The sequence below is a fragment of the Dama dama genome, chromosome 14 (genome assembly GCF_033118175.1).
Source record: "Dama dama isolate Ldn47 chromosome 14, ASM3311817v1, whole genome shotgun sequence".
Taxonomy (NCBI): domain Eukaryota; kingdom Metazoa; phylum Chordata; class Mammalia; order Artiodactyla; family Cervidae; genus Dama; species Dama dama.
In genome coordinates, this window is record NC_083694.1 from 71,332,260 (window position 1) to 71,357,258 (window position 24,999).

At 48.8% G+C, this 24,999-nt stretch overlaps 1 protein-coding gene across 3 annotated transcripts; it reads left to right on the forward strand.

Annotated features, from left to right (window-relative positions):
• The first annotated feature begins 979 nt into the window (after positions 1–979).
• Positions 980–23,955, forward strand: CD34 (CD34 molecule). 3 transcript variants are annotated; one of them, XM_061161051.1, is made up of 8 exons: positions 980–1,136; positions 10,807–11,001; positions 11,595–11,854; positions 12,874–12,954; positions 20,867–21,005; positions 21,235–21,287; positions 21,593–21,757; positions 22,462–23,955. In XM_061161051.1, exons 1-8 carry the CDS (start codon positions 1,058–1,060, stop codon positions 22,645–22,647), a joined length of 1,158 nt encoding a protein of 385 aa, XP_061017034.1. In that variant the 5' UTR covers positions 980–1,057; the 3' UTR covers positions 22,648–23,955. The 3 variants fall into 3 exon arrangements, with proteins under 3 accessions (XP_061017034.1, XP_061017035.1, XP_061017036.1); XM_061161052.1 differs by having other exon boundaries at positions 11,601–11,854; XM_061161053.1 differs by having other exon boundaries at positions 22,311–22,597.
• Positions 23,956–24,999: the final 1,044 nt, after the last annotated feature.

Genomic DNA, 24,999 nt, shown 5'->3' on the forward strand with positions numbered 1-24,999 from the left:
CAGTCCCTTCTCTTCCCCGCTGCCACTGCCATCATCTGCTCCTCCAGGCTCCTCCATCCCTCCATCTCCACCCCCACAATCCAGTCCGTGACCAGGCTGACCGCCCAGCTTACACTTTCTGTAACTTGGTTTACCAACATCCAGAACAACTCCTGAGGAGAACGCAGCGCCAGGATCAACTAGGTGAAAGGGGGTGGAGTCAGGATAAGTGTTTTTTCCTGATAGAAGATCAGGATGGAGCCCCTAGAGTCTCAGCCCCAGGACTGGAAAGGGGGTGACTGGGGAGAAAGCATCCCAGGTGCTAGTGGATTTCTTTGCCTTTATGATGCTAGTGAAAGATCAAGCTATGTGAGAAAGTAGGGCCGGTCACAGGGAGAAAAATAGAAACCCTCCAAATTAAAATAAACAAATCTGGTAAGGGGGAAAAAAGTGAACAACTACCGTCATTTACGTGTCCTGCTCAGGCTTGCTGCGTCGTTACCACACATCGCAGTCTGCATCAGGTTTAACACGGGGTACGTTTTACCTGGGCGTCCCTGTTTTTACCTGATTAGCAAAAATGCACACCCTTGTAAACTCAGGTCCTTACCAGTAGATTCCTTCTGCAAGATTGTTCTCAGCTTAAAACTTAAAAACCAAGAAAAATAAAAAGGAAAGGAAAGGAGGGGGGAAAAAAATTAGAGGAAACCTGCCCTGAATACCTGTAAGGCTGACACCAAGGGGTTAAAAGTTCAGTGGAAGTGAGCTTGAAGAAACTGGGGTCGCTCTATCAAGCTGAACAAGGCGTCGGGGGGCCCTTACAAAACCTTTTTGGCCTCAACAGCGGCAACCCCGGCCTCCCTCCTAACGTCCTCCGCCTTTGGGACTAAGCGGGAAGCTCACGTTAGTGGCAGCCAAGGAGAGGGGCTGGCCGTGCCAGGACCGAAGAGGGAGGGGAGGGGAAAAAGCGAGTTTCGCCCACCCCACGCTCGGGCGGAGGGGCGGGGAGCCGCGCGTCCCGGCCGGGCCAGGCAGTGTCTCGCGCTCTGCGCATCTCTCCGGGGTCGCCGCGGGAACGATGCTGGGCCGCAGGGGCGCGCGCGCGGGGCGCGGGATGGCGCGGGACTGGACCGCGCTCTGCCTGCTGAGTCTGCTGCGTGAGTACCGGCCGCGCGCCCGGCCGGTCCGGCTGGGCGGCGGGGAGGGTCGGCGCTCTCCCGGGGGCAGAGCGCGCCGGGCCGAGGAGATCGCGGAACCAGGAGGACCCCTCCTCCCCGGGGACCCCCGCCCCAACCCCCGCGCCCACGCCCACTGCCGTAGCTCCTGGCTTGGTGGGACTGAGGCCGCTCCCACAGAGCCCAGTGGGGACCGGCCCCTCACCTGGGAGTCGGTGGGGGTGGGACGCGACGGGAAGGGGACCCTCTGAGTGAAGCCCAGGTGTAAGCCGGGCCGTGCGCCCCAGGCCTCCGGGAGTCAGGCCAGAGACTCTTCTCTGAAATAAAGCGCTCTGGAGATGCCAGAGGTGCGCAGAGCGCAGAGCTGGAGCCAGAACCCGGGCAGAGGGGAGGAGAGAAGAAAAGGAAAGGAAAGGAAAAGTTTATAGCTGATGGTTGATTCGGAAAGCAAGCGGCGGCTGGAGCCGGTTGCTGGGAAGGGAGCGCTGGCACCCACCGACCACCTGGACGCCGGGAGCCAGAACTGGACCTTCAAGGAATGGGAGCGAAGCCCGCCTGCGACGAGACCCCGTCTCCGGGGTCCAGAGACCCGGGAGGCAGGCGGAGTTAGGTGACATGGAGAGTTTGCAGTGAAAAAGAGTCCGTGAGGGTGCGTTTAAGATGGGAAAGCTAGGTTGGGACTCCTTCTCTGGGCATCCACACCTGTTTACGTGGAGAGAAGAGTCGGGTGAATGGAATTTGTTCTGTACTCTGCCTTCCTCTCCCCACCACAACCGCTCACCCCGGCACAAATTCAAGTTCATTGCATTTTGGGGGTTTTCTTTACCTGCCCTGTTCTCCAAGTTCTAACTAGTGGACAGACGTGCAGACTAGGGGGCACTCCTTAGCTTATCCAGGCACTTCTTAAGCTCTTGCTGTCATTTCTGTTGAAAAGAAAAAAAATTGGTAGGCACGCAATCAATATTTATTTGTAATTGCTTTCATTTGGGGATAACACTCTCCGTCTCATCTCATGGAGCTTAGACAGATTTAAATATTGTAAGTTATTCTCTTGTTAGCTCCAGGTTCTGCTTCCAGGCCTCCAGGGCTCCCAGTTCCCTAAACTGCATCCTAAAAGCCACCCAACGTAGTCCCTCTGAGTGACCTGGGTCAGCCAGCCAGGCCTCTTATGTTGTCTCCCTTTGGGCCCACCCAGTTGGAGAGAGACTCCAGGCCGGGGGAAGCTCTGTTAGGCTCTGGGTTGACTTGTTTGGCGGACCCAGACATGCTGTTTGGGGCCGGGAGAAAAGCTGTTGCTCAGATGTTGAAGCCCTAGAATGCGGCATGGCCTTGGGGGCTGTCTGCACCTCACAACGGGCTGTGTTGACCAGCAGCTCGGATTCCTATCCGATGCTCCACGCTCCTTTGGCTTCACAGCTCATGATGACCTGTTCCCGGGCCGAGTGAGGCCCACCCTTTTCTTATTTCCTCAGCTGGCCAGTCTCAGTCTCGCCTTGGCCTGCAGCGGAGGGGATGGGAAAGCGATTTAACCTCTGCAGAACCCTGGGCAGACACACGGAGAATTTCAGCGTGTCTGCTTCGGGGATGAGCAGCGGGCCCTGGGTCCCTCCGTTTTTATTTAATACCAGGAGTCATTTTCTGATATATTGTGGGGTAAATGAAATGAGTGACTATACCTTGAAATGCTAACGAGGGGACATTGCAGAAATTCTGTGGTATGCTTCCTGTGAACTTTAGGGAGCCACAGAAGGGAGGCCTGGAGTTTTCTCCTCTCCGGAGCTTTGTTCTGGGAAGGTCGGTTTTTGGTCCCTGTGAGACGCTGTCCCGGGCTTGAACCGTCTCTGTTGGAGATGGGGCCACTCTGCGTGGTGACCAGAGGCAGACTGGGGTCTGACCTGAGTGTGTGTGTGACCAGAGTCACACCTCCGGCTGGGAGGAGAAGCCTTGCAGGTATTTAGGGAAGCCCAGTTGTCAGGCCCAGGGTATCTGTTTCCTCCAAGCCCTCCAGGCCTGTCTTTCCTCTTTGTCCAGCGTGTCCCACCCCTTCACATTCCTCTTCTTCCTCTGGGTCCTTCGTGCCTGCTGACCCCACACCCATATCCTGTCTGGGGCTGTGTGTAAGAGGGGAAAAAAGAAAAGGGAAAAGAATTTTATCAGATATTTTCCGGAGGGGAGAGACTCCACCCTTGACTCGCTGCCACATGGAGACCTAGATGGAGCAGCCTTGGGACCTCTGACTAATTCCGTGGTCCCCAGCGCTCCCCCTCCTCGGGCTGGCCCGGCCTTTGCAAACGCAGGTTTCCCTCAGCATGCCTGCTTGGCTGATAAAGGGAGCCTGGGCATCTTTTCTTACCCCTTTGGCTCCACCTCCTGGGCCTCTCTGTTCACTGGTTCTCATCTCCTTTGGAAGAGTCTCTGTCTTCTAAAGCTCAGGGCCAGAAAGCCCACACTGCAGCAGATAAATCAGGCCTAGTGTTCTTTCAAAAGCAAATCAAAAGGGGCAACAATTCCACTTCTTACCACCTCGCTGCCCGATTCCCTTTAGTTCCTGGGCAGGAGGGCGCAGGCCTGAGTTCATGGTGGGGTGGTTACCTGGCTCCACCTTAAGGGTGCCTGGGTTTCCCTCGCCCATTGACTTTGCTGGATGTCACTAAAGGGCCCCGAGTGTGGGGAACTGAAAATCCGAAGGTATGGAAAAGGAATAAAACACCACCCTCCAAAAGAAAATGCTCAGAGTTGCCAGGACAGAATTTCCATATTTTTCTGGGCTTTGACTTTCCTAATGAGAACATTCTCTTCCTTCCTCAGCTAAGAAATAAAAACACAGTGTCTACACTTTTTAGTCTCAAGGGCCCTTGACTTTGCTAAGGAGAAAGATGCATGCGTCTTGGGAGAAGGCGGTAGAAATGAGGAGGGATATATACCAGGGTGTGCGTCCCAGGACATACACCCTGGAGCCTGCTAGAATGAATCACTTCCCTTTGGACATAAAGGAAAAGGCCTCTGGCTTCATTGGGAAGTCTGCTCCTGATTTAAGAGGGGAAAAAAACCGCAAAGAATCCACCCCTGCTGCCTTCCTGGAGAGCACCGTCTCTAGGTAGCCCGCTCCATTGTTTAAGAAAATGCCTTAAGGAGTCTTTGGTTGAGAAAACCTGGACCCTCGCACAAACCTTTGCTGGGCAGTGGCAGGCAGGAAGTTGAATTGCTGAGTGTGATAAAATAAAGTGGAACTTTGTATTTGATGAACCCAAGAGACAAAAGGCTAAAAGGACTCCAAGCCCAGGAAAGCATAAAGAGAGGAGGGAAGCGCCTGGAGCCACAGGGGAAGGGTAGTGAGTAGAGGGTGGAAAAGACCTGGCTGGGAACATTCCTTATGGTGTGGCCCGGCTGTTTAGCACGGGAATGTCTAGTATTTCAATATTATGCTGTTGTCTCCTCTGGGGTGTGCTGTAATCTCCCTGCATGATCTGAAATCTTCAGGCAATTCACACTGGCCTTGTAGCACTATTAGTGTTGCTCTGGGTAGGGGGGATAAAGGAATGGGTATTTGGCGAGCCCGTGGTACACCAGTGTAGAATGAGAACTCCTGCAGTCTGAGCACAGAGCTATAAATCAGGGGTTCCTGGAAATGATGGACATGGAGGAAGAGGTGACCGGGAGAAACGCAGGCCCCCTGAGAGAGCTCGCGATATTAGGGTTCCCCAGGAAGTGGACGGGGTCCAAGATGTGCTATTTGAATATTAAAGGGGAGTCTCCAAATCCCGGGAACACTCAGGCCACAGACTCTCGGTTTACACTCACACCTCAACCCAGCCTCTGTAGCATAGGAAGGCATCAGCCTCGAACTTTGATCTAGTTACACATGACCCAAACCCGCCAAGACCCATAGCATGGAGGCTTCCTGAATGCTCCGCAGGAACATGAGTACCTTGTTATCTCCCAGAGTCGTTTATTGTATTAAAGAAAAATCTTATGATTATTAGCTTTTTTTTTTTTTTTTTTTTGGTATTGCAGTGGAATTAGCCTTTCTGTAACTTCTAGTCATTGATTGCAATTCTGTTCCTTGAACTCTCATAGAATTAATCTGATCTTTCTTCAGGACAATCCTTAACAACCTTTCTAGTCTGTCCCAAGAGATTACAAATTCCTTGAGGACAGGGGTTTATTTAAACTCTAGTGACACTAACACCTAACAGTAGAAAGGTGTTCATTTGTACTCCCCACAGTGCTGAGTCTGGCCCTCTGCACATCACCAGTGCTTTGAAAAATTAAGAATGAATGAATCAGTGAAATGAATCTTGAAGAAGATTGTTTATTCTCTCCCCTCAAATTCTTCCTGTCTGGATCAAACATCACTGAATTTTTTTTTTTTTTTGCCTATAAAGGGCCAGATAGTAAATATTTTAGGCTCTGGAGTACATATGTGGTCTCTGACACATATTCTACATTGTTTTATTTTACAACACTCTAAACCTGTAGAAGCCATTCTTAGCTCACTTGCCAAACAGCACACAACCCATGGGTCAGATTTGGTCCACCAGCACCAAGCACCAACCATTGATCTAGCTGGAATAATACTAAGCCCTCAACCATGTGACTTGGTTTCTAGAACTTTCCTAATTCTGATTATCCTCTCAAGGACATTCCCTTAATTAAGTAAATGTCCTCTTATAGCATTGAACGAGATGGTTCTATCAATACAGAGAAGTGGTCAGTATGAACACGCCTGATGCAGTTGCCATTCAACCCAAGTGCCTGTCGTGAACTCAGAAAGGATTGTGTTCAGCGCCTTGAGTTAAAAATAAACAAGTCTAAGAGACAGTTCCAGCACTCAGGAAATCTGCGATGTAACTGAGGTGACAAGACCTACACTCAGGAAACAGTGTATATGATCTTCTGCCAGATAAGTCGTGCAGATATATGTCTTAACGTCTCCTAGAGGCAGGAGAATATCCTATGTCGTAAAGATAATCACTGTTTCTGGAGCACTTAGCAGACAAGCAATTGCTTTACACCCCCTATCTCCTTTATTCCTCCAAAAAGCAAGAAGGAAGGGGCTATTTTTATCTCCATTTTACAGAGGAGGTATAGAAAGGTGAAAAGGCTTTCCATGGTCATAAAGCTAGAACTTGGTAGAGGAACCTTTCAACACAGTCCAAGTACAGAGTCCGAGCTCTCTGTTCTGGGGCTCTCCTATCTTCCCATCAACCATCAACACAGGCTGTGGGCTCCCAGCAGAGGCCAGCTTGTTCCTTCTTCCCAGCTCTGTATCTAAGATATCCAAGATCTCCTCCAGGAAACTGCTCTCAGGTCAGGTGCTAGAACCTGAAAGGATGGGCAGGATGGGGCTGACTGGCTAGGGAGATCAGAAAACAGCACCATCAAAAAAAAAAAAAACAGCACCACTACAGCTCAGAGGGCCTGTGAAAAACAAGACCAAATAATGGGGAAGAAACATCTCCTAAAGCACAGGAATTTAGTAATTTAGGCAGCAGAGCTTTCTGGATCTCTGAAGATTTGTAAACACCCTTTAAAGTTTAAAAGAATTTTCAATATATTAATTGTAGGTAGAAATCTTTTAAAAACCTATTACATACGTTTCTGCTTTCTCAATGTATTAGGGGAAAAGGGGCTTTAACCTTCAGACTTAGATGTATCTGGAAAATAATTTGGTTATGGTGTAACTCAATGGCATTGTTAATTCTTGATGTTCAGCCGATAAGTCGTGTCTGACTCTTTGCGACCCCATGGACTGCAGCTCGCCAGGCTTCCCTGTCCTTCACTATCTCCTGGAGTTTGCTCAGATTCATGCGCATTGAGTGTGAATACTTATGAAAGTGTGTATTTTTTATTTACTCTGGCCACAAATGGTTCCAGACTAGTGTGGGTTTTAATACTTGTGTCTGGTTTTAATTTATTGCTGTTTATTCTTTTTCAGCTGTTGGTTCGCCTTGTTGTTTGCTTCTAGTAGTCCCTTACTAATTTTTAGCTTTGACTAGGATAGCAGATGAAGACGTTTGTTAGAATTCTCTGTCAGACAAGACTAATTGCCTCTGAAACAAGTACCTCTAAGTTAAATGCATGACGTTTACAACATAAATTTCGTGACATCTCTTTGGCTTCTTGGAATCCTCATGTCTCTGACTGCCGGATCCCTTGTCTCCTTTTATCCCAAGTTCATGGGCTGAGATCAAGTAGGGTAGGTAGGGGCAAACAGGGTGCTTCAGGAGACACAGTTAATACAGATGGAGTGAGAGGTGAACAGCAGAAGATAGGTGTTCGTTCAGGTTTAACTTGTGGCATAATGCTCTGTTGGGTTGGGTAAGAGCCGTTCCTCCAGTTGCTAGAGCAAAATGGGGTGGAGACTTCATTGACCATCTCTTGGATCTGGCTGGGAGGCTGCTATGACTTCCATACGCAGTTGGGGATGAGAAGCTCGGATAAAGATCCGCCTTGGGTGGTCTAACGCCATGGGCATGTCGGGGAAGACAGGATAAACACAGACCTGTGGTCAGCCTTGATGCTTTTCATTGCGTTCCTCCAAGACCCATCTCTTCATGGGAGCACTAGAGAGGGAGCCCTAGAGACTATGAAAACAAGAGCCGCCCTCACCGACAGTCTCCCCGCGCAGCGCCTAGGTCAGGATCGACCCCAGGGCCCAGCCTTGCCTTCCCGCCTTCCCTCTTTGTCCTGTCTCTCAAGGGTCTCACGGGCTTCCCCACTCCGCCTGGACCCGGGGATGTGAACTGCGGTTAGGGGTTAGGGTTCTCTCCTCGTTCGCAGAGGGCTCCTGCCACCTGTTCCGCCGTTCTTGGCGGGGGAGGGCGTGGGAGGAGGCCGCCCCAGCCGGGAGCCTGACCCCGTGGCTCAGGAGCCTGCCGGCCGGGTGCAGGGTTGCCTCACTCCTCTGGAGCAGCCGCCTCCGCGCGCAGAACGGGCAGTGGGTCTCTCTTCACATCTGGAAAAGTTCAAAACTGTTTGTCTGGGTGAAGGAGGCCCCAGGGGAGGGGGTTCAAAAGCATGACGTAACCTCAGCCAGGCCCAGATTTCGTTGGGGAGAGGAGAGGGCTGGGCCAGGCCGGGCCAGATGGGATTCCCTAGAATCGGTGTCCTGGAGGGAAGAAGAAACCAGAAGAAACCAGGGTGGGCAGGAGGAGGGATGTCAGGCGGAATGCCCGTGGTGCCTTGGAATGGGAACCTTGGGAGGACGGTCCTTCAGTTCAGTGTCCAAATGCTCCCACCACCTGCCCCCTGCGCTGAACTTAGACCTTCGGGTCAGATTGCTGAGAGGGACTTGTTCAGTCACTCAGTCGTGGTGGACTCTTTGCGACCCCATGGACTGCAGCACGCCAGGCTTCCCTGTCCTTCACCGTCTCCCGGAGCTTGCTCAAACTCATGTTCATGCAGTCGGGGATGCCATCCAACTGTCTCATCCACTGTGGTCCCCTGGGAAAGATAAAAAGCAGCAGAAGAAAGGGATGACAGAGGACGAGGGGGACTGATTTAAAGACAAAACCACTGGGTCTGCTTCCCCATCTATTTTATTCTGAGAGATTCATTCCTCCCACCCCCAACCCCATCCAGCCAGAAGCCCATCCTTTTCTCTCCAAAGTGTGGAAGATGCATCCTGATCCTTAGCAGTTTGGACTCCCTGGCCCTCTTGCTGCTTCTACTCAAGAGTCAGCTAAGCCTTGGGGACCCCGTGGCTCCTTGCCCTGCATGAATGACAGCATTGCCCCTTGGCTAAAACCTCAGTGATCCAGGTTCTTATCTCTGAAATGGAAATAGTAATACCACGTATTCGTCCTCCTCTTGCACCCCATCATTTTCAGAGAGGTGCTTTGTACTCAGCATGAGTACCAGCCTACCTGCAGCAGGCTGGGAAGAGAGGTGGGTGATGCAGAGTGAGACTTGACACCACCTTTGGGGGAAAATTCATTGCCTTGAAACCATTGCCTGACTGCTGCCTTGAGGCTGCGCAAAAGAAGAGGTGTTCTTCTGCACTGCGTTTACCTGGAAACCTCTGAAAAATACAGACTCAGATCTCAATCAGAAAAGTTAGAGACAAGCTTTAGGGTGCCCTGGGACCCCAGGGGGCCTTTCCTTGAGGATAGTATTGCTGGGTGTGAGCTCTGGATACCAAGCCTCCCTCTAATTGTTTCTAGGGCTCAAGCCAAGAATATAGTGGAGGCCCATATCCCATATATTATATGTCCTAATTCTTCAAGTTATAAATCAGGCCAATGAACTGGTAAATAAAATATCTTCTATCTTCTTAAAAATGTACCTTCATTTCCACCTGGAAGGCCAGGTTTGAATGTAAGACTCTCAGAGCATTGGGTTCAGTGTCACAGGGGGGCTTAGCAGGAAGAGATGGTCCCCGGCCTTTGCCCACCCTCTTCTCTTCTTCTTACCCAGGGCTCTGGTCCATACTGTAAGGGACCGTGCGTGCAGGCAAGGGACACCCCACCCACACGCTTGAGCTCTGACATTTTCCCTGCACACTGGCTACCCTTGAGCTTGGAGAACATTCCCTGGAGCTGCAGCTCACCCTTGGAAGGTTGGACCAGGAGAAGAGGGCCATGCAGGTCCTCCAGTAAGCAAAGAGCCATTTGGGCAAGAAGTTGCCCTCCGTTGGCCGCATGGACTGCTCATGTTTGGGAACAGGGAGGGTCCTTCCTGGACCTAAGGATGGCACTGCTGGGTACCATAGGAAACATGGGAAGGTTAAGAACCTGCAGGAAAAGTTTCAGGGAATAGCTAGTTCTAGAAACATTATACTATAGCATTTGTTATCTCATTGATTTCCCCAACAATCCAAGTAAGAAAAGACCCTCATCTAAAAATTGGTACACACACACATTAAATTACTGAATTCTTGGCAGAGCCAGAACCCAGCTGTCTGTCCCCACGGTGTTTGATGAGAAACCAAGTCATATGCTCTCTAGTCCATCGGCTAGATTCCTAGGTCAGAGTTTCCCGAAAGAAATCTTGGGCTTGTGAGCCACAGTTCCTCAATTAAAAAAAAAAAAAAAAAAGAATAGGTTTTAAGGCCCTGAGGGAAAGAATGAAAGGATTTGGGTAATGGGGCAATCTAGGAAGGAAAGAAGATTTTTTAAAGGATTGCATAGAGCTGGTGTGAATCTAGTGGTTATTCTGAGTTAATAAATTGAACGGAGAGAAGGATACATTCAAAAGGAAATAGAGGTGCATCCTTTCCCACATTTTAGATCTTGGCAATATTTATTCAGGTGTAATTTGAAATGTTTCTATTTTACTTAGCCTATTATGAGCATTTCCTCATATTCTCATGCTGCTATAACTGTAGCATATTTTCGTTTGCAGTGATTATGGTATGCTGAGTGCAAATAACATCTACCCTATTGTAATTCATTTAGTTGCTCGCAACTTTTCCCTCCTATAAATAATACTATGCTAGATGCTTGGTGCATGTGAACTTTTCTTTCTCTCTTTCCTTGGGAAAAAATCTAGTGGGAAATTAGTCAACTGTCCAGGAGGGTGTCCTTGTTCTGCTCTGTTGCCAGGGGATGTTCTAGATGGATTCTCCCTCATGTCAAGAAACTGAATCATGTGCTGAATCATGTGATGCCATGAGTCATCAGGATGATCTGGGCTCTGATATTTCTTCTAGGTTTCTCTATAGCTTCTAAGGGATTCACAGATAAGAACGTGACTACTAATGACACAGTGCCACTCAGCCCAGGAACATCTTCACCTGTCCCTACAACTACATCCAGCTGGATAAGTGTGAACTCAAGTACTTTTAGAAGCACCAGCCTCTACAGTGTCTCTCAGGACAGCAATGGGACCACACCCGTCACCTTAGGTAAAGATTTCTCGTCTCAAGCCCCCAGAAGGATGCTGCTGGCACCTGGATAAAGCATTAGGATATTTGCAAACCACCCCTGCCCTCTATGTCCCCCCACAGATGAAAACATACAAGCTCCTTTGAATAATAGCTTGAATATCACGCTTAGGGAACCCTGAAGTATGTTCTAGACAATTCTTCCTGTAGTGACAGCTCTCTCCAGTCAACGTCTGCGCTGCTTGTTCTGATCAGTAATTCTTGTACTCCTGAGTCCAGCTTAGTGATAAAAGAAGAGTCTATATCTTTTCCAAGTGAAGCAAACAGGGTACAGATTCAAATTGGGGGTCTTTGGTGTCTCTAAGGTAGACCAGTTTCCAGTTCAGTTTCAGCGTCTTACAGGGCATTTCTAATACATTCTAGATTATAGCTATGGTTCCAACAGCTGACTGGAAATGAGTTGCCAAGGGTTAGGATATGAAGTAATTTTTAACTCCCCAGATTCCCTTTTCTGGGTTGAAGTCCGAGCCTATGTGAATGAACTGAGATGTGTTTGTGTGTTTGTCTGTGTGTTTATGCCATTGTGCGTGTGTTCACACTTGTATATTGGTCAGTTCCAGTGTCTACAGTCAATTTCACGTCTACCTCTGAGATCCTCCCAGTCTCTGGAACCGTGAACTCTTCTGTCCCATCACAGACCTCTTTAGCCACCACAGTATCTTCTACCCTCATCAGCTTTGCAACTTCAGAGGCGACTTTGCAGCCCAGCACGTTTCCTGGAAATATTTCGGATTCCCTATACAATAGTACCAGCCCTGTGACTTCTTCCATTAAAACTTCTCCATCATTTTCTCCTACCCAAAGTATCATCAAGGTGGGTGAACTGGGCTAAAAATGACAGATTTCCCCCTCACTTCATATGTATGCAAGCTCTCTCCCTTCCCCTTAACCTCTGCTTATCCAAACCAATGAATTTTGATCATGTAGGAATTCACGGGAGAAATATGCAGCTTAAATATTGCTGAAAGGGAGAGAAAGGGGAGGAGAAGGGTAGGGTTTGGTGGCAAGACTGGTCTGTGCCATGGGTATAGTGTTTCTAGAAAGTAGAGTGTAAAGAGGATTCTCAGAAATCCATCCAGTTCTCGACGGTTCTTTCTTATACCTCTTGGTCTAGTCTTGGACCAAGGTACCACTTGCCCTTGGGCATATTTGGAAACTATCTTGCACTTAATGGTGCTGCTTTTCCCAAAATGTTTAGGGCGAATACTGTTTCCTCTCTGTGAGAGGGTTTGGTGGTATGCCAGGGTAGAGAGGCAGTGACAGCTAAGAAGACTAGGGGTGTTTGGCTAAACCTGCCTTGTTCAGTCTTGGGGCTTGTGGCTATCAACAGCTTTCAGCAGAAAGAGTAAAAATGCGAGGGTGTGGAGCCTGCCAGCGGCATGGGAGGCCTGCCTGGGTTCTGTGCTGAAGGGAGCCAGAATAGAAATCTGGAGAGTCCCAGGGCCCAAAAGGAAAATGAGTGTCACCAGAGTCTGCCTGGCCACCTCATTATCTGTTCCCCTGCAAGTGTGTAATTCACTGGAGGGAAAAACAGCTCCAAGGGGAAAGATCCTGCCCTCTTGCATTTCTGCACCATCCAAGCCAATGTTTACCAAGATTGCAAATAGCTACTTGCCTGCAAGCCCAGGCTAGTAACTAAAGTTTTGACTATCTGATGTGTTAAGAAGTGAGGTGAAAGAAGAGTATGTCTTATAACTTTCTAGTCTCCTAACAGCATGTTTAAATTTCCTTTTTTTAAAAGCCTCTTTAAAAAGTAGCTCATAGAAATCAAACCAGAAAAGAGGTGGGGAAGAAATGATGCTGACTTGTTTACTTTTTTTTTTTTTAATACAGAATGAAATAAAATGTTCCAGAGTCAAAGAAGTGAAATTGACCCACAGTATCTGCCTGAAGCTAAATGAGACCTCCAGCTGTGTAAGTCAAACCGCCCTGCCCAGTCTATCCCCCTCCTTCTCCTCCCGAAATTACTTCTGAACCTCCTTAAAGTGAGTCTTGGAAGGACCAGTTGGGTGGAGGCGGGGCAGTTTAACATGGACAGGCTGCTTTGAATACTGAGCTTTGGATTTAAGGGAGTAAGAGGCCCCATCTGGTGGACAAAGAAGGCAAAGATGATTTTATTTAAATTTACTTTTCCCGTTCCTCTATTGTACTATATCGGCTTCTCAGGTGACTCAGCGGTTCAGAATCTGCCTGCCAATGCAGGTGACATGGGTTCCATCCCTGAGTCGGGAAGATTCCCCTGGAGGAGGAAATGGCAACCCACTCCAGTATTCTGGTCTGGAAAATCCCATGGACAGAGGAGCCTGGCGGGCTACAGTCCATAGGGTTGCAAATAGTTGGATGTGACTGAGCACGCACACGTGCATATTGTAATATATAGTCCGATTTAGGTTTGCTTTTATGTTAAGAAAGTCCTTCAGGAAATATAAGCTAGTCACCTAAAAAATCAACTTATTTATTATTATTTTCATATAACTCTTTAGTACAGAAAGAATTTTTTGCTGTAAATTCTTCATTCTCCATATAACCAGTTCCCGTAACATTTAATATTTACTCAGTGATTCTCTCCTTTATTGACTGGAGTTCCCCCTTTAGTTTGTATTAAGTTTTTATGTGCCCTGTGCCGTGCTTAGTCATTCAGTTGTGTCCGACTCTTTGCGACCCCATGGACTGTAGCCAGCCAGGCTCTTCTGTTCATGGGGATTCTCCAGGCAAGAATACTGGAGTGGGCTGCTTGCCCTTCTTCAGGGGATCTTCCCAACCCAGGGATCGAACCCAGGTCTCCCACACTGCAGGATTCTTTACTGCCTGAACCAGCAGGGAAGCCCAAGAATACTGGAGTGGGTAGCCTTTCCCTTCTCCAGGGGATCTTCCCGACCCAGGAATTGGCCCGGGGTCTCCTGCACTGGAGGTGGATTCTTTACCAGCTGAGCTACCAGGGAAGCCCTTATACTTTTATACATCAACACTTTCAATATCTAGCCAAGTAGGTCTTTGCTATACAAAGACCTGTGTATAAGGTCTTTCATCTATTTTTTAGAAAAATTTTAGAAACAACAAGTCAAAAAACCCCACAAGACCATTAAAATTTTAATTGGAACCGCTCTGAAATCTCACTGTTTTTTTTTCTTCTGATTTTCCTGTGGTATTGTTCTGTGTCTTTTTATTTTTTTAATTTTTAAAATGTTTTTTCCTATAAGTTTTATGGATTTCTTAAGATTTGTTTATTATATAGATTTTCCACTATATATTCCAGTTGATTCTTTCTTGTATATTAGAACATTCATTGAGTTTTTTATATTTATCTTGGATCTAGCCATTTTCTTTAACATGCTTATTAATTCCAGGAGTTTTTTTAAATGGCTATTTTTCATTTTTAAGGTAAACCATCACGCCATTTCTCATAACATGTTGGTTTTCTCTTTCTTTTTAGTAGTTTCTCCTCTTCTTTCAGTTTCAGGCCTTATTGTGTGGCAGACTGTACAGCATGGTATTAATTTTTGATGATGATAGCAGGTCTCCTTGCTTTGTTTCAGTAAATCCAGTTTCCTGACAGCAACAATATCCTGGATGAAAGATGGGATGATAGGAAGAGTGATATTTACTTACAGAAAAAAGCATTTTCTTACAAGTTGGGAACCCATTTAAGGGAACCATCTATATGACATGTGACATGCATATATTGGAAAGAGTCTGGGTAAATACTGTAGTCTGTAGAGGGTGCTACGTTACTTATTATTGACTAATTTGACTATTGGTATCTTGTGGTTATCAGCTGGGTCATTCTGACTCACAGGTCTTCTAAAATAATACCTAAGAAAACTATTTAACTTACAGTTTTAAAAAACAACAGAAATTTGAAAGACAGAGGTTCAGGCAATGGGAATAGCTAAGTGCAACTTGTAAAGTAGTTAAGCGTGAATGTACGGTGTGTACACGTTAAGATTCTGTGTTTCTGATGCTGATTTTAAACTCATTTAAAAAACATTTTTTTTCCCCAACAGTTTGCTAATTATAGACCAGAAAAATGATCATCTTCTCTCTCTCTCTCTCTCTCTCTCTGTATTATCTTGGCTGAGCACTTATTTTCCTGTGCATCGCAGTGGTCTGTGCCAGAATACTAATTCTTCGTACAAACAATTTAGAGCTAATCGCACACGATTTATTCTAAATGTCTGTCCATGCTCTTCAAAGTTCACATTTAACGAGGGTCATCCTACAAGATAAGTGCCAGAAACTTACTGCTGCTCCAGAAATAACTGCGTTTACTGTGCCGCAGTCTCTCTCTCCCTGTCTGAGGCCTTTACTGTCTAACCTACTTTGTGCCACAGCTGAAAAGATCCGCACTCTACTGTAATTTGGGAAGAATCTGCGAGTATGGATGTGGAAAGATAGTAATTCCTCCAATATCCTAAAGAAGGCTTCTGCGCTGCCCATGATCAGTCAACTCGATAGCAGCACCTCTGCAGTGCTGTTTTGTCTTTTTTTTTTTTTTCTTTTCCTTCCACCACTGTTGACCCCTCTGTCTTCCTGGGGTTTCCTCTTCCCCAGCCCTCAAGTAGCATTGCCTCCTGTTCTCCTCAGTCGGAAATCATTCTTCCAGAATTTTGGGCCACAGCTCCTGTTTCCAATTCCTTTTCTGTGAGTCCTACTGCGTGTCTCTCTGATAATCAGCCTCTGCCCCAAAGTGGTGTGGTGCCTCCTAATTTTCCTTAGGGTGCTTTTGTACCTTGGGCGTCAGAGGGCCTTATGGCCCTGGTTCTCATCGAGGGGAAACTCAGGCCTAATGAGAAGCATGAAGGACGTGGGTCCCCCTAACATCACACCCTTGAGTACTTATGTACTGCTGTCCTGCTCTTCCATCTAATGTGTTCCCATAACAGAAACAGGCACTGTTCCCAACTCTCCAGGCACTCATTTCACACCGACAGTAAGGATCCAGCCTGTTAGCTCTTGCTATGGGATTACTGGGCCTGCCTTCTGTACACGCGTTCTCTAGACATTTCTATCCCAGCTACTCTCCTTTTGCTGCGGTGCTTCACCTCTAGATAGAGGTCACCTACGTCAGCCAGAGGACAGTAATCCCATCCTCTTGTCAAGCAGCTGTTACTACATCTCAGAAGCCTCATTAGCAGAACGTATAACCCACGTCTGACGTTCATTCTCTCTGCTGCAGCGTCAGGTTAATTTACTCTTTGGTGGTTGTGGTTTCCCACATAGTTTCCAGAATGTAAGCTTACTTTATTCTGGAGTGTGTGTGTGTGTGTGAGTTGCTCAGTCATGTCTGACTCTTTGTGACCCTGTGGACTAGGGCCTGCCAGACTCCTCTGTCCATGGAATTTCCCAGGCAAGAATACTGGAGTGGGTTGCATTCCCTTCTTTGGCGGATCTTCCCCACTCAGGGATCGAACCTAGGTCTCCCACATTGCAGATAGACTCTTTACCATCTTCTTTATCAGCTGAGCTACCAGGGAAGCCCTTATTCTTATTTCATATCTATTGATCCAGGGGAATCTACCAAGGAATCATTCTAATGGTGGTAAAATATACATAGCATGAAATTTACCATTTTAAGTGTGCAGTTCAGTACTGCTGAGTACATTCACCTTGTTGTATGATTAATGTTTAGAAGTTTTTTCATCTTCTAGAACTGAAACTCTCCACCCATTAAACAACTTCCCTTCCCCCCCCCCCCCCCGCCTTCTCCCTGATAACCACTATTTTTTCTCTCTCTATGAATTTGATTATTCTAGGTACCTCATGTGAGTAAAATCATATAGTATTTATCTTTTTGTGACTGATACATAATCACTTAGTCTAATGTCCTCAAGGATCATCTATGATGTAGCATGTGTCAGAATTTTCTTTTTTAAGGCTGAATAATATTCTATTGTGTGTTCATATCCAATTTTATTCATTCATTGATCTATGAACACTTGGGTTGCTTCCCCCTTTTGGCTTATTGTTAATAATACTGTTATGAACATGTTTGCTCAGATATGTCAACACTCTTATTTCATTTCTTTCTCTATATCTCCAGAAATTGAGTTGCTGGATCATACAGTAACTCTATTTTTAATATTTTGAGGAATCACCATACTCTTTTCCATAACAGCCGCACCATTTTATGTTCTCACCAATGGGACACAGAAGTTCCAGTTTCTCCTCATCCCCACCAACATTCATTATGTTCGATTTTTTGATAGTAGCCATCTGACTGGATGTGAGGTGCATTTGATTGCCATTTCCTAATGATTAATAATGCTGAGCATCCTTTCATGTGCTTACTAACCATTTGTGTATCTTCTCTGGAGAAATCTCTATTCAAGTCCTTTGCCCTCCAATTTGTCTTTCAGAACTGCCTTTCTTTAGAAGCACATATGTTTATAGGCAGAGATGATATTTACTCATTTAGCTCACATCCCCCTTGCTCTGTCACATTTACTTCATTGGAGGCAGGCTGCCTCCAGATAATGTCCCCCAGCCCGTGTCTTCCTTGCCTTCTGCTCAAACACTAAAGGTCAGTTTCCATGCAGAAAAAATAACTTGCAGATGGGTGACTGATGAAGACAGCGTGTCTTCTGGAAAGAACCTGAGATCTGAGACACTCTAACTTTTGGTCAGCTGCCCACTTGTGTGACTTGTAATGGGTGCTTTAATTATTCCAGTCTCTATATGAAAAGAGGTGTTTCAGCTGCATTGTCAAGCTCACACCAAAGTCGATAAAATACTGAGAGAGGGGGAGGAAGGGAGAGAGAGAGGTGACTGATCTTAGAGTCTTAACACTGGGTAATATCTTAAAGTTTGGAAAAATACCTGTCCCTTTCTCCCCCTACCCCAATATTTAATGTGCTTCTTTAACAGGCTGAGAGTCTTTGCAGAGTGTGAGAATGTTACTTTAGAAAACTTAGGTGGTTTTATGATGATGATGATAATTGTTTTTATAAAATATCATGTGCTAGCCAACGCAGTTAGGGGTCCACAGTCTGATTCCCACGAGCAACGTGGTGAGACCGTGGCCTCCTCCTGCCCACTCTCCCGTGATGCCTGCCTGCAGCCTCTCTTGAGGGAGGATGTTTATTTCAAGCATCCGGAGGCGCATTGTGCTTTGTTCAGGATCCACCTGCTTCTGTCCAGGCCCAAACACAATTCAGTGATGCTGTTGGATTCCAGAGTAGGAGGGAGGCTGGCTGGCCACTGTTATTCCCCTGAATCGAGTCCAAGAAACTAAACAAGGGGCGGAGGGCCCCTGTGTGGAAGTCAAACCACTGGGACCTTAATACGAAGAACAGCTCACTGAGTTCTTGTCTCTCTGGCACTGTGCTCTGTGCAGTCTGGGTTCAAAATTGTTTAATGTGCACCCACATCCCTCCCCCTACTAAGAAGCCTAGCAATCTAGTCACAGAGAAATGATAATAGCAGTAAGGCACAATGTGATTCAACATCGACGTGTGGATTCTAGACGATGTGGTCTGGGAGGTGTTGCTTCAGGACAGCTGCCATTTAACCCGTGCCCACTTGGTTCCAAGCACCTTGTCGGACGCTCTTCACAGAGCAGCCCTCCAGTCTCCACCCCTGCTGAGTCTTCAGCTGAGCAGCCTCACTCTCAGATGAGTTGTACGACTTGCAAAGAACCTAGTAAATAGCAGAGCAAGGACGGATACCCAGTCTGCTGGAAGACAGGGACTGGCTTCTTTGAGGAGGTGAGGTGGAATCCAGTCTTGAAGGATGAAATTCCAAGGGGCAAGGCCATGTGCTTCATTCCCCAGGCAACCCGTATTGCGAAGGCCGCCGGCTCATACGCACCTGGGCTTCCTCCGGGTGGCACCCACTCTCCCAAGGCCCTTCCCCAGCTTCTCCTGCATACGTTCTATCCATTCTGTGAGACCTATTTTGAGATGTTTCTGATAACCCCGAAGCAGGTGTGTGCCTGCTTACCACGTGACTAGCGCTGTCAACTCTGAAGTCTCCTTGTGCCTCAGTTTCTTCATCTACAAAATGGGGAGAATAGTCTCATAGAGTTAGAACCAGTGTCTGAGACATAGGAAGCGGTGTCTATCTTCATGGCTGTGCGTACACACCAACAGCTCTGACCGTGTGGAATTCATTGCTAGCCCCGCTCCACACACAGACCACACACACGACGCACGCACAGAGGGATTCACGCAGTCCTGATCACCACCGGAACAGCTGAGTCTGATCGAGGCGGAGCTTCTTAGGACTCGGCACACTGAGGAGGTGCCTCCTTGTTAGGCTTGTTTAAGATTCTGCAGGAGCCCCATTCCCCTGCCTCTCTTGGGAACGAGACACATGTCAGCCCGAGACAGCTGAGAAGCCCAGAGTCATCCAGGCAGGGAATTCCCTCCTCCTCATCCACAAGGTGCTCATGGGGTAGCAAGACAAGTCCAAGGGGACGCGGGCCCAGAGAGGAAGGAGACTGCTGATCACATGCAGTGCGGTGCCCAGACTCCCCACAGCGAATGCTGTTGTGAGGAGCTCCTATCCTGGGACTTCCCTGGAGACCTGCCTCATCAGGAGGAGCCGTGGCCTGAGGACTCATCTCTCTGTAACCTTGGCTCCTGGGGACCTTCTGAGGTTCCCACTGGACTCCTCTTTTCTGTGATCCGGAGGTTAGCTCACCCTGCTGTCTGGCCTCCCCAAAGCCTTGAATTCCAGCTGGCAGAAGAAAGCTGGGACGTGAGGCCAATCTCGACCTTGCCTTGTGCGGGAGCAAAGGAGCCTGGGTTTTACTGCCTTGGGCCACAGCAATAGGAAAATACCCAGGCTGCTTGCCAAGCTGGGAGGGCCCTGTGGCCTTGCCCCCGGAGCAGCGCCGCTCCGCAAACAGGAAGCTTTCTCCTCCACGGAGGCTCAGCTCTGATGCCCCTCACACGCCCCAGCAGTTTTCCCCTAACAGGAAAGCTGTCAGAGCTGCTCAGGCATTTCCTCCCCCGCCATCTGCCATCCGGACAAAGGAGAGAGTCTTGGTTTTGATTCCTTTTCTGGGTAGAGCAGGCCACTCCCTTCAGAGGCTGCTGGAATAAATCCTAGAAGACCGAGGAGGGGGAACAGCCAGGGCTTCTAATTCATCCCTTTCCTGGGACTTGTCAGAAGAATTGTCAGAGTCTGTCTCCTGAGTCTGAGTGCCTGACTCCCGTGGACCAGTCAGTCAGCAACCTGGAGCGACCTGTCCACCTCATGTAAAACTGGGTTCTGTGTCTCTAGTGGGGACAGGGAATGGAAGACTAGACAAGAGCCCCGCTTGAATTTGAGCCATGCTGTCTGTGAGACCCCTCGGAGACTAAGAGGGAAGGGACGAGGATCTATAGTCATAAATTTGTTGCATCTATAGTCATAAATTTGTTCTCTACTCCTCACCTCCCTTGGGTTTTCTGTCAATATTTGGGCCTCTTATAACCTTGAAACAGAGGGTTTTATCTTCATTTGTATTGCACTGTTAATATTTTGTGTTATTGGTGATTTCTTTTGAACTTAATTTGGATAGTGTATATTTACATGGGCAATCCTTCAATAAGGTAATAGTTCCTAAATTTGTTCTCTGACATTTTAGAGCACCAGCTAAGACCACCTTTTGGTCTTGGAAAATTTTGGAGTTTTTTTTTTTTTTTTCTTATCATGTTTTTGCACATATGAAGTTTGCAAGATTTTTTTTTTCACTTGGAATTTTAGGGGGAAAAAAAGGATTATTTTTTTTTTGAGGGTAACAGTGTGACTTTAATCCGAATTATTGCCTGAGCCCCTAGATACAGTGCAAAGGATACCAGCAAGCTCGTCTCCTGCTCACCACTTTTCTCTGTTGTCCCAGGAGGAGTTTAAGAAGAACAATGAAGAGAAGCTGACCCGAGTCCTATGTCAGGAGGAACAGGCCGAGGTGTGCTCCTTGCTCCTGGCCCAATCTGAGGTGAAGCCTCAGTGCCTGCTGCTGGTCCTGGCCAACAGTACAGGTAAGGGACAGGTCTGTGCTGAGGCCAAGAGGGGGACAGGCTGAGGTTAGAGGATGCTGGATAGAAACCAGGCATCATACTCAAGGGCACAGGTGCGGGGGAGCAGGGCCGTGCTGAGTTTGGGAAAGACCTTCCTGAGATCTACCCTCACCATCAGAACATCTTCTAGAACAGTGCAGGATGAGCTGTTCCAGCTTCTAGATTCAGCATACTCCGTTTCTCATTCCAGAATGTTCCAGCAAGATCAAACTTCTGAAAAGGCACCAGTCTGACCTGACAGAGGTAAGTTCTCGGAGATGAGGGGTCTCAGGGGAGAAAGTAATCATATTCCCCAGACCTACCCTTCCTACCTCTCCACCCTTCTCCAACAGTCTTCGCCCTTCTATCTTTAGAACAAAATTTCACAGTTCGACTTAATGAAGAGATACCAGTCTTAAGTCCTGTTTAGAACATCCCTGAGGTCTATGTCTCCTTGGGTCTATTCAGTGTTGAGTCACACAGAGGGGTCTAGTATGGGCTGGGCTCCTCTTCTAGAACCCACGTTCCACAAGTGGAAGGCTCCCTTTTTTCTACGTCTTCTCTTCAAGATGGGCATCCAGGACATCTCTGAAGAAGATGTCAGCAGCCACCAGAGCTATTCCCGGAAGACCTTGATTGCACTGCTCATCTCGGGGATCCTGCTGGCCGTCTTGATCACCACCTGCTATTTCCTGATGAACCGCCGCAGCTGGAGCCCAACAGGAGAAAGGCTGGTCAGTTCTGGGCTCCAGGGCAAAGAAAATGAGGAAGCTAGGTCTCCTGGGGAGGTCCATGAATGTCACAGAAGGGGAGGAGAAATAGCAGAAGAGGTACTTCTGTGCAGGAATGTGTGTGCACACACATCACTGTATGCGTGGATGAGTCAAAACAATATATAATAGACTGGGGAGGGGGGCATGAACTGGGGCCCTGCTCCCCACCCTCATGGTAACAGATGGTTTGTGTCCTCTCTTTATTGTTTTCCCTGGGATAGTTTAGCTGGGTACAAACCAGAACAGGCAGCTAAAGCAGCCACTTCTCTGCAAGCATATTAAAGCCCCACGGGTACCCAGCGTCTCACAAGACGGGGACGTGTGGAAGGAAACTCGACTCTTGAAGTGGTCTAGCGGAGGGTGGACAAGGCCAGGGCTTGCCTGTTGGTCTCTGGCCCCTCTACCTCCCCTGGGGAGGTTATTCCACCCTGGGACGGCCCAGTTTCTGGCGCGAGTTGGCTCTCAAGCTGCCATGGCACGGTGAGGTGCCTCTCCTCTGTCCTCTCTCCTCTAGGAGCTGGAACCCTGAGCGCTCTTCAGGAAGAAGGAGCCTGCACTTGCAGCTGCAGCCCCCTCTCCCCTGCCTCTGCCTCTCCTCTTCCCCCTACCCCTCCTCTTGCTCCCGTGCTTGCGAGGTAATGCTCCTTTATTTATACACCATCCAGGGCGAAGACCCTTATTACGTGGAGAACAGTGGAGGCCAGGGCTATAGCTCAGGCCCTGAGGCCTCCCCCGAGGCTCAGGGAAAGGCCATTGTGAATCGAGGGGCTCAGGAGAATGGCACCGGCCAGGCCACCTCCAGAAACGGCCATTCAGCGAGACAACGTGTGGTGGCTGATACCGAACTGTGACGTGGCTGGGGAGGGGCGAGGCCGGGTGGGATCCGGGGGAGGAGCCCCTCCCTGGGTCTGAGCGCTTGCGGCCTCTGCGCTGGAGCGGTGCCCCCTCACCGCCCACCCTTTCCCACTGCACACACCCACGGAGGCCATCCTCGGAGGCCCGCCCTGTACCAGGCCGAGGGGTCTTCCTGCCCTCGACACATTCAGCTCCCTGCACCCACCTCCGGGCTGCTCTGAGGAAAGGTGTGATGCGCACAGCCAGGATGCTGAGAAGCTCCTCGGGGGTGGGGGTGGGGGTTGGGGGGGTGGGTTGGTCTTGCAGCTTCCATGCGGGGGCCCCTTTCCTCCCCTTCCTCTCTGCCTCATTATAGGAACTCCCAGGGGAAAGCAGGGGCTTTCTGGGCTGTGACTTCGTCCCAGGAGGTGTTACCTTTTCCTGTTTCTTCCTTGTATTTTTTCTTTCTCTACTTTAGGAACACCAAAGCAATCCCTCACACTTGCCCCTTTGTACAGAAAATCATGCCGTCTTAACCCATCTCCGTTATCCCCCTCTGAGGCACTGAACATTTGCTCATCAGCTACCCTCTTGCTCTCTAAGTTCCCAGAGCTCCAAGGTAAACCACCCCCCACCACCACCCCCACCTCTGTGGACCGAGGCCTGTGCAGCTTTTCTGGCTGAGCCTGGAACCAGACTCCAAGTTTTAGAACAACCTCCAGAGTCTGTGTGTTTGGAGGACCTGGTAGGGATACATGTGGACACGTGTTCCCACTCAAAGGGCAGAGGGGTGAGGGCACACAGCTTGGTCCCGGTCCCTGCAGGGCCACACGGAGCCCCTGCTTGGGCTGCTATTTCTGCCAGCGGGTCAGAGTGGACAGGACCACGGGACCAGATCTCTGAGCCAGGCCTCTTGACCCATGCGCTTGGAAGGAAGCCGTTTGCTCTGAGGCTAGGTTCTGACTTTCACCTCTGTCTTGACGGCCTCCTCCCGTCTCTCCCTGACTCCTGGGTTGAGCTGTGGCCTCAGTCTCCCAGCAGACTCCTTTCTATCTCTGTCTCCCCAACCCTGAACCCTTTCACCGCTCTGCACCCCATGCAGTCAGGGCCCCAGGACATCTCCAGAGGACCCTCACCACAAGCCACCTTTTCTGCAGGTGACCCAGGTCCTCGTTTGTTGTTTTTTCTTTTTCCAGAAGGGTGAAAAGGGATCCTGATTTCAGTTGACGGTTGGAAATAGAACTTTCCAGAGATAGGAAGATGGGGTGGATTTTTTGTTTTGTTTTGCCTATGTAAATAATGTAATAAAGTGATACTGAAACACATCTGTTCTGTGTTCTATGCCAGCTGGGTTTGTCTGAAGACCAGAGCAGAGGTCTCCCCACAAGACCTAAGGGGACCATGTGGGGACATGGGGAGAGGGGCTGGCCATCTCAGGGTACCAACCAGGATGCTGCCTTTTGTCTGGGCCTACTGACTGCTCCCCTCTCTGGCGGGGAGACAGGAATGCTCTCAGGGAAGCTGATGCTCCTAGTTGCAGAAGGAAAAGCAGAGAGAATGCTGACGACTTAGGAGCCACGCCCTTCGTGAACACCTTCTGAGAAGAGGCACATATGCAAAAGATGCCAGGCCACGGGGAGGAACCAGGGCCTGTGAACCCTCAGCTGTCACACCATCCCTGCCCCCAGGTGTGGGCACAACAGTGAGGGACAGTGTGGGAATGTCTTTCTGAGAGATCTGGCTGCCATCCCCTGGAGGGGGTGGTTTCCACCTCTGCATTAAGACAGCAGCCTAACTGCAAAACTATCCGTAAGCCCCCACCACCCGCAGAGCCCAGACACCCCCAACTCCACCCAAGCCCATAGGAAGTGGGGGAAGGGGAGCTGTCGGACAGTCAGGACCTTTGGGAAAGTCTCCCAATTGTGTCAACAATGGCAGCGGCGGTTGGGGCCAAACAAAGGATCCTTCCAGGCTTATCTGGCCCAGGCCAGACCTTTCCCCTCAGCAGCACACCCCCCACCACTTCCCCCTTGCTTTTCTCCCACTGCTCTAACCAGACATTCCTCCCCAGGACTCGGGGAGGCAAACGGAGGAAGTGTTGAGGTTTCCCTAGAAGGTGACAGCTGGGGGTTGGAGAAAGGGAAGGCGGTTAATCAAAAACGTCAGGCTGGCCTCTGTCTGGTGACACAGCCTGCCCTGGGAGTGACTGGAGGAGAGTGAGGCCAGGTAAGACCGGTGGACAGGGTACAGACTCCCGGGAAACCAGGAGGAGGAAAGGCAGCTGGGTCTTTGAAACCCCTACAGCCTCAGGCTCAGTTCAGTTCAGTCGCTCAGTCCTGTCCGACTCTGCGACCCCATGAACTGCAGCA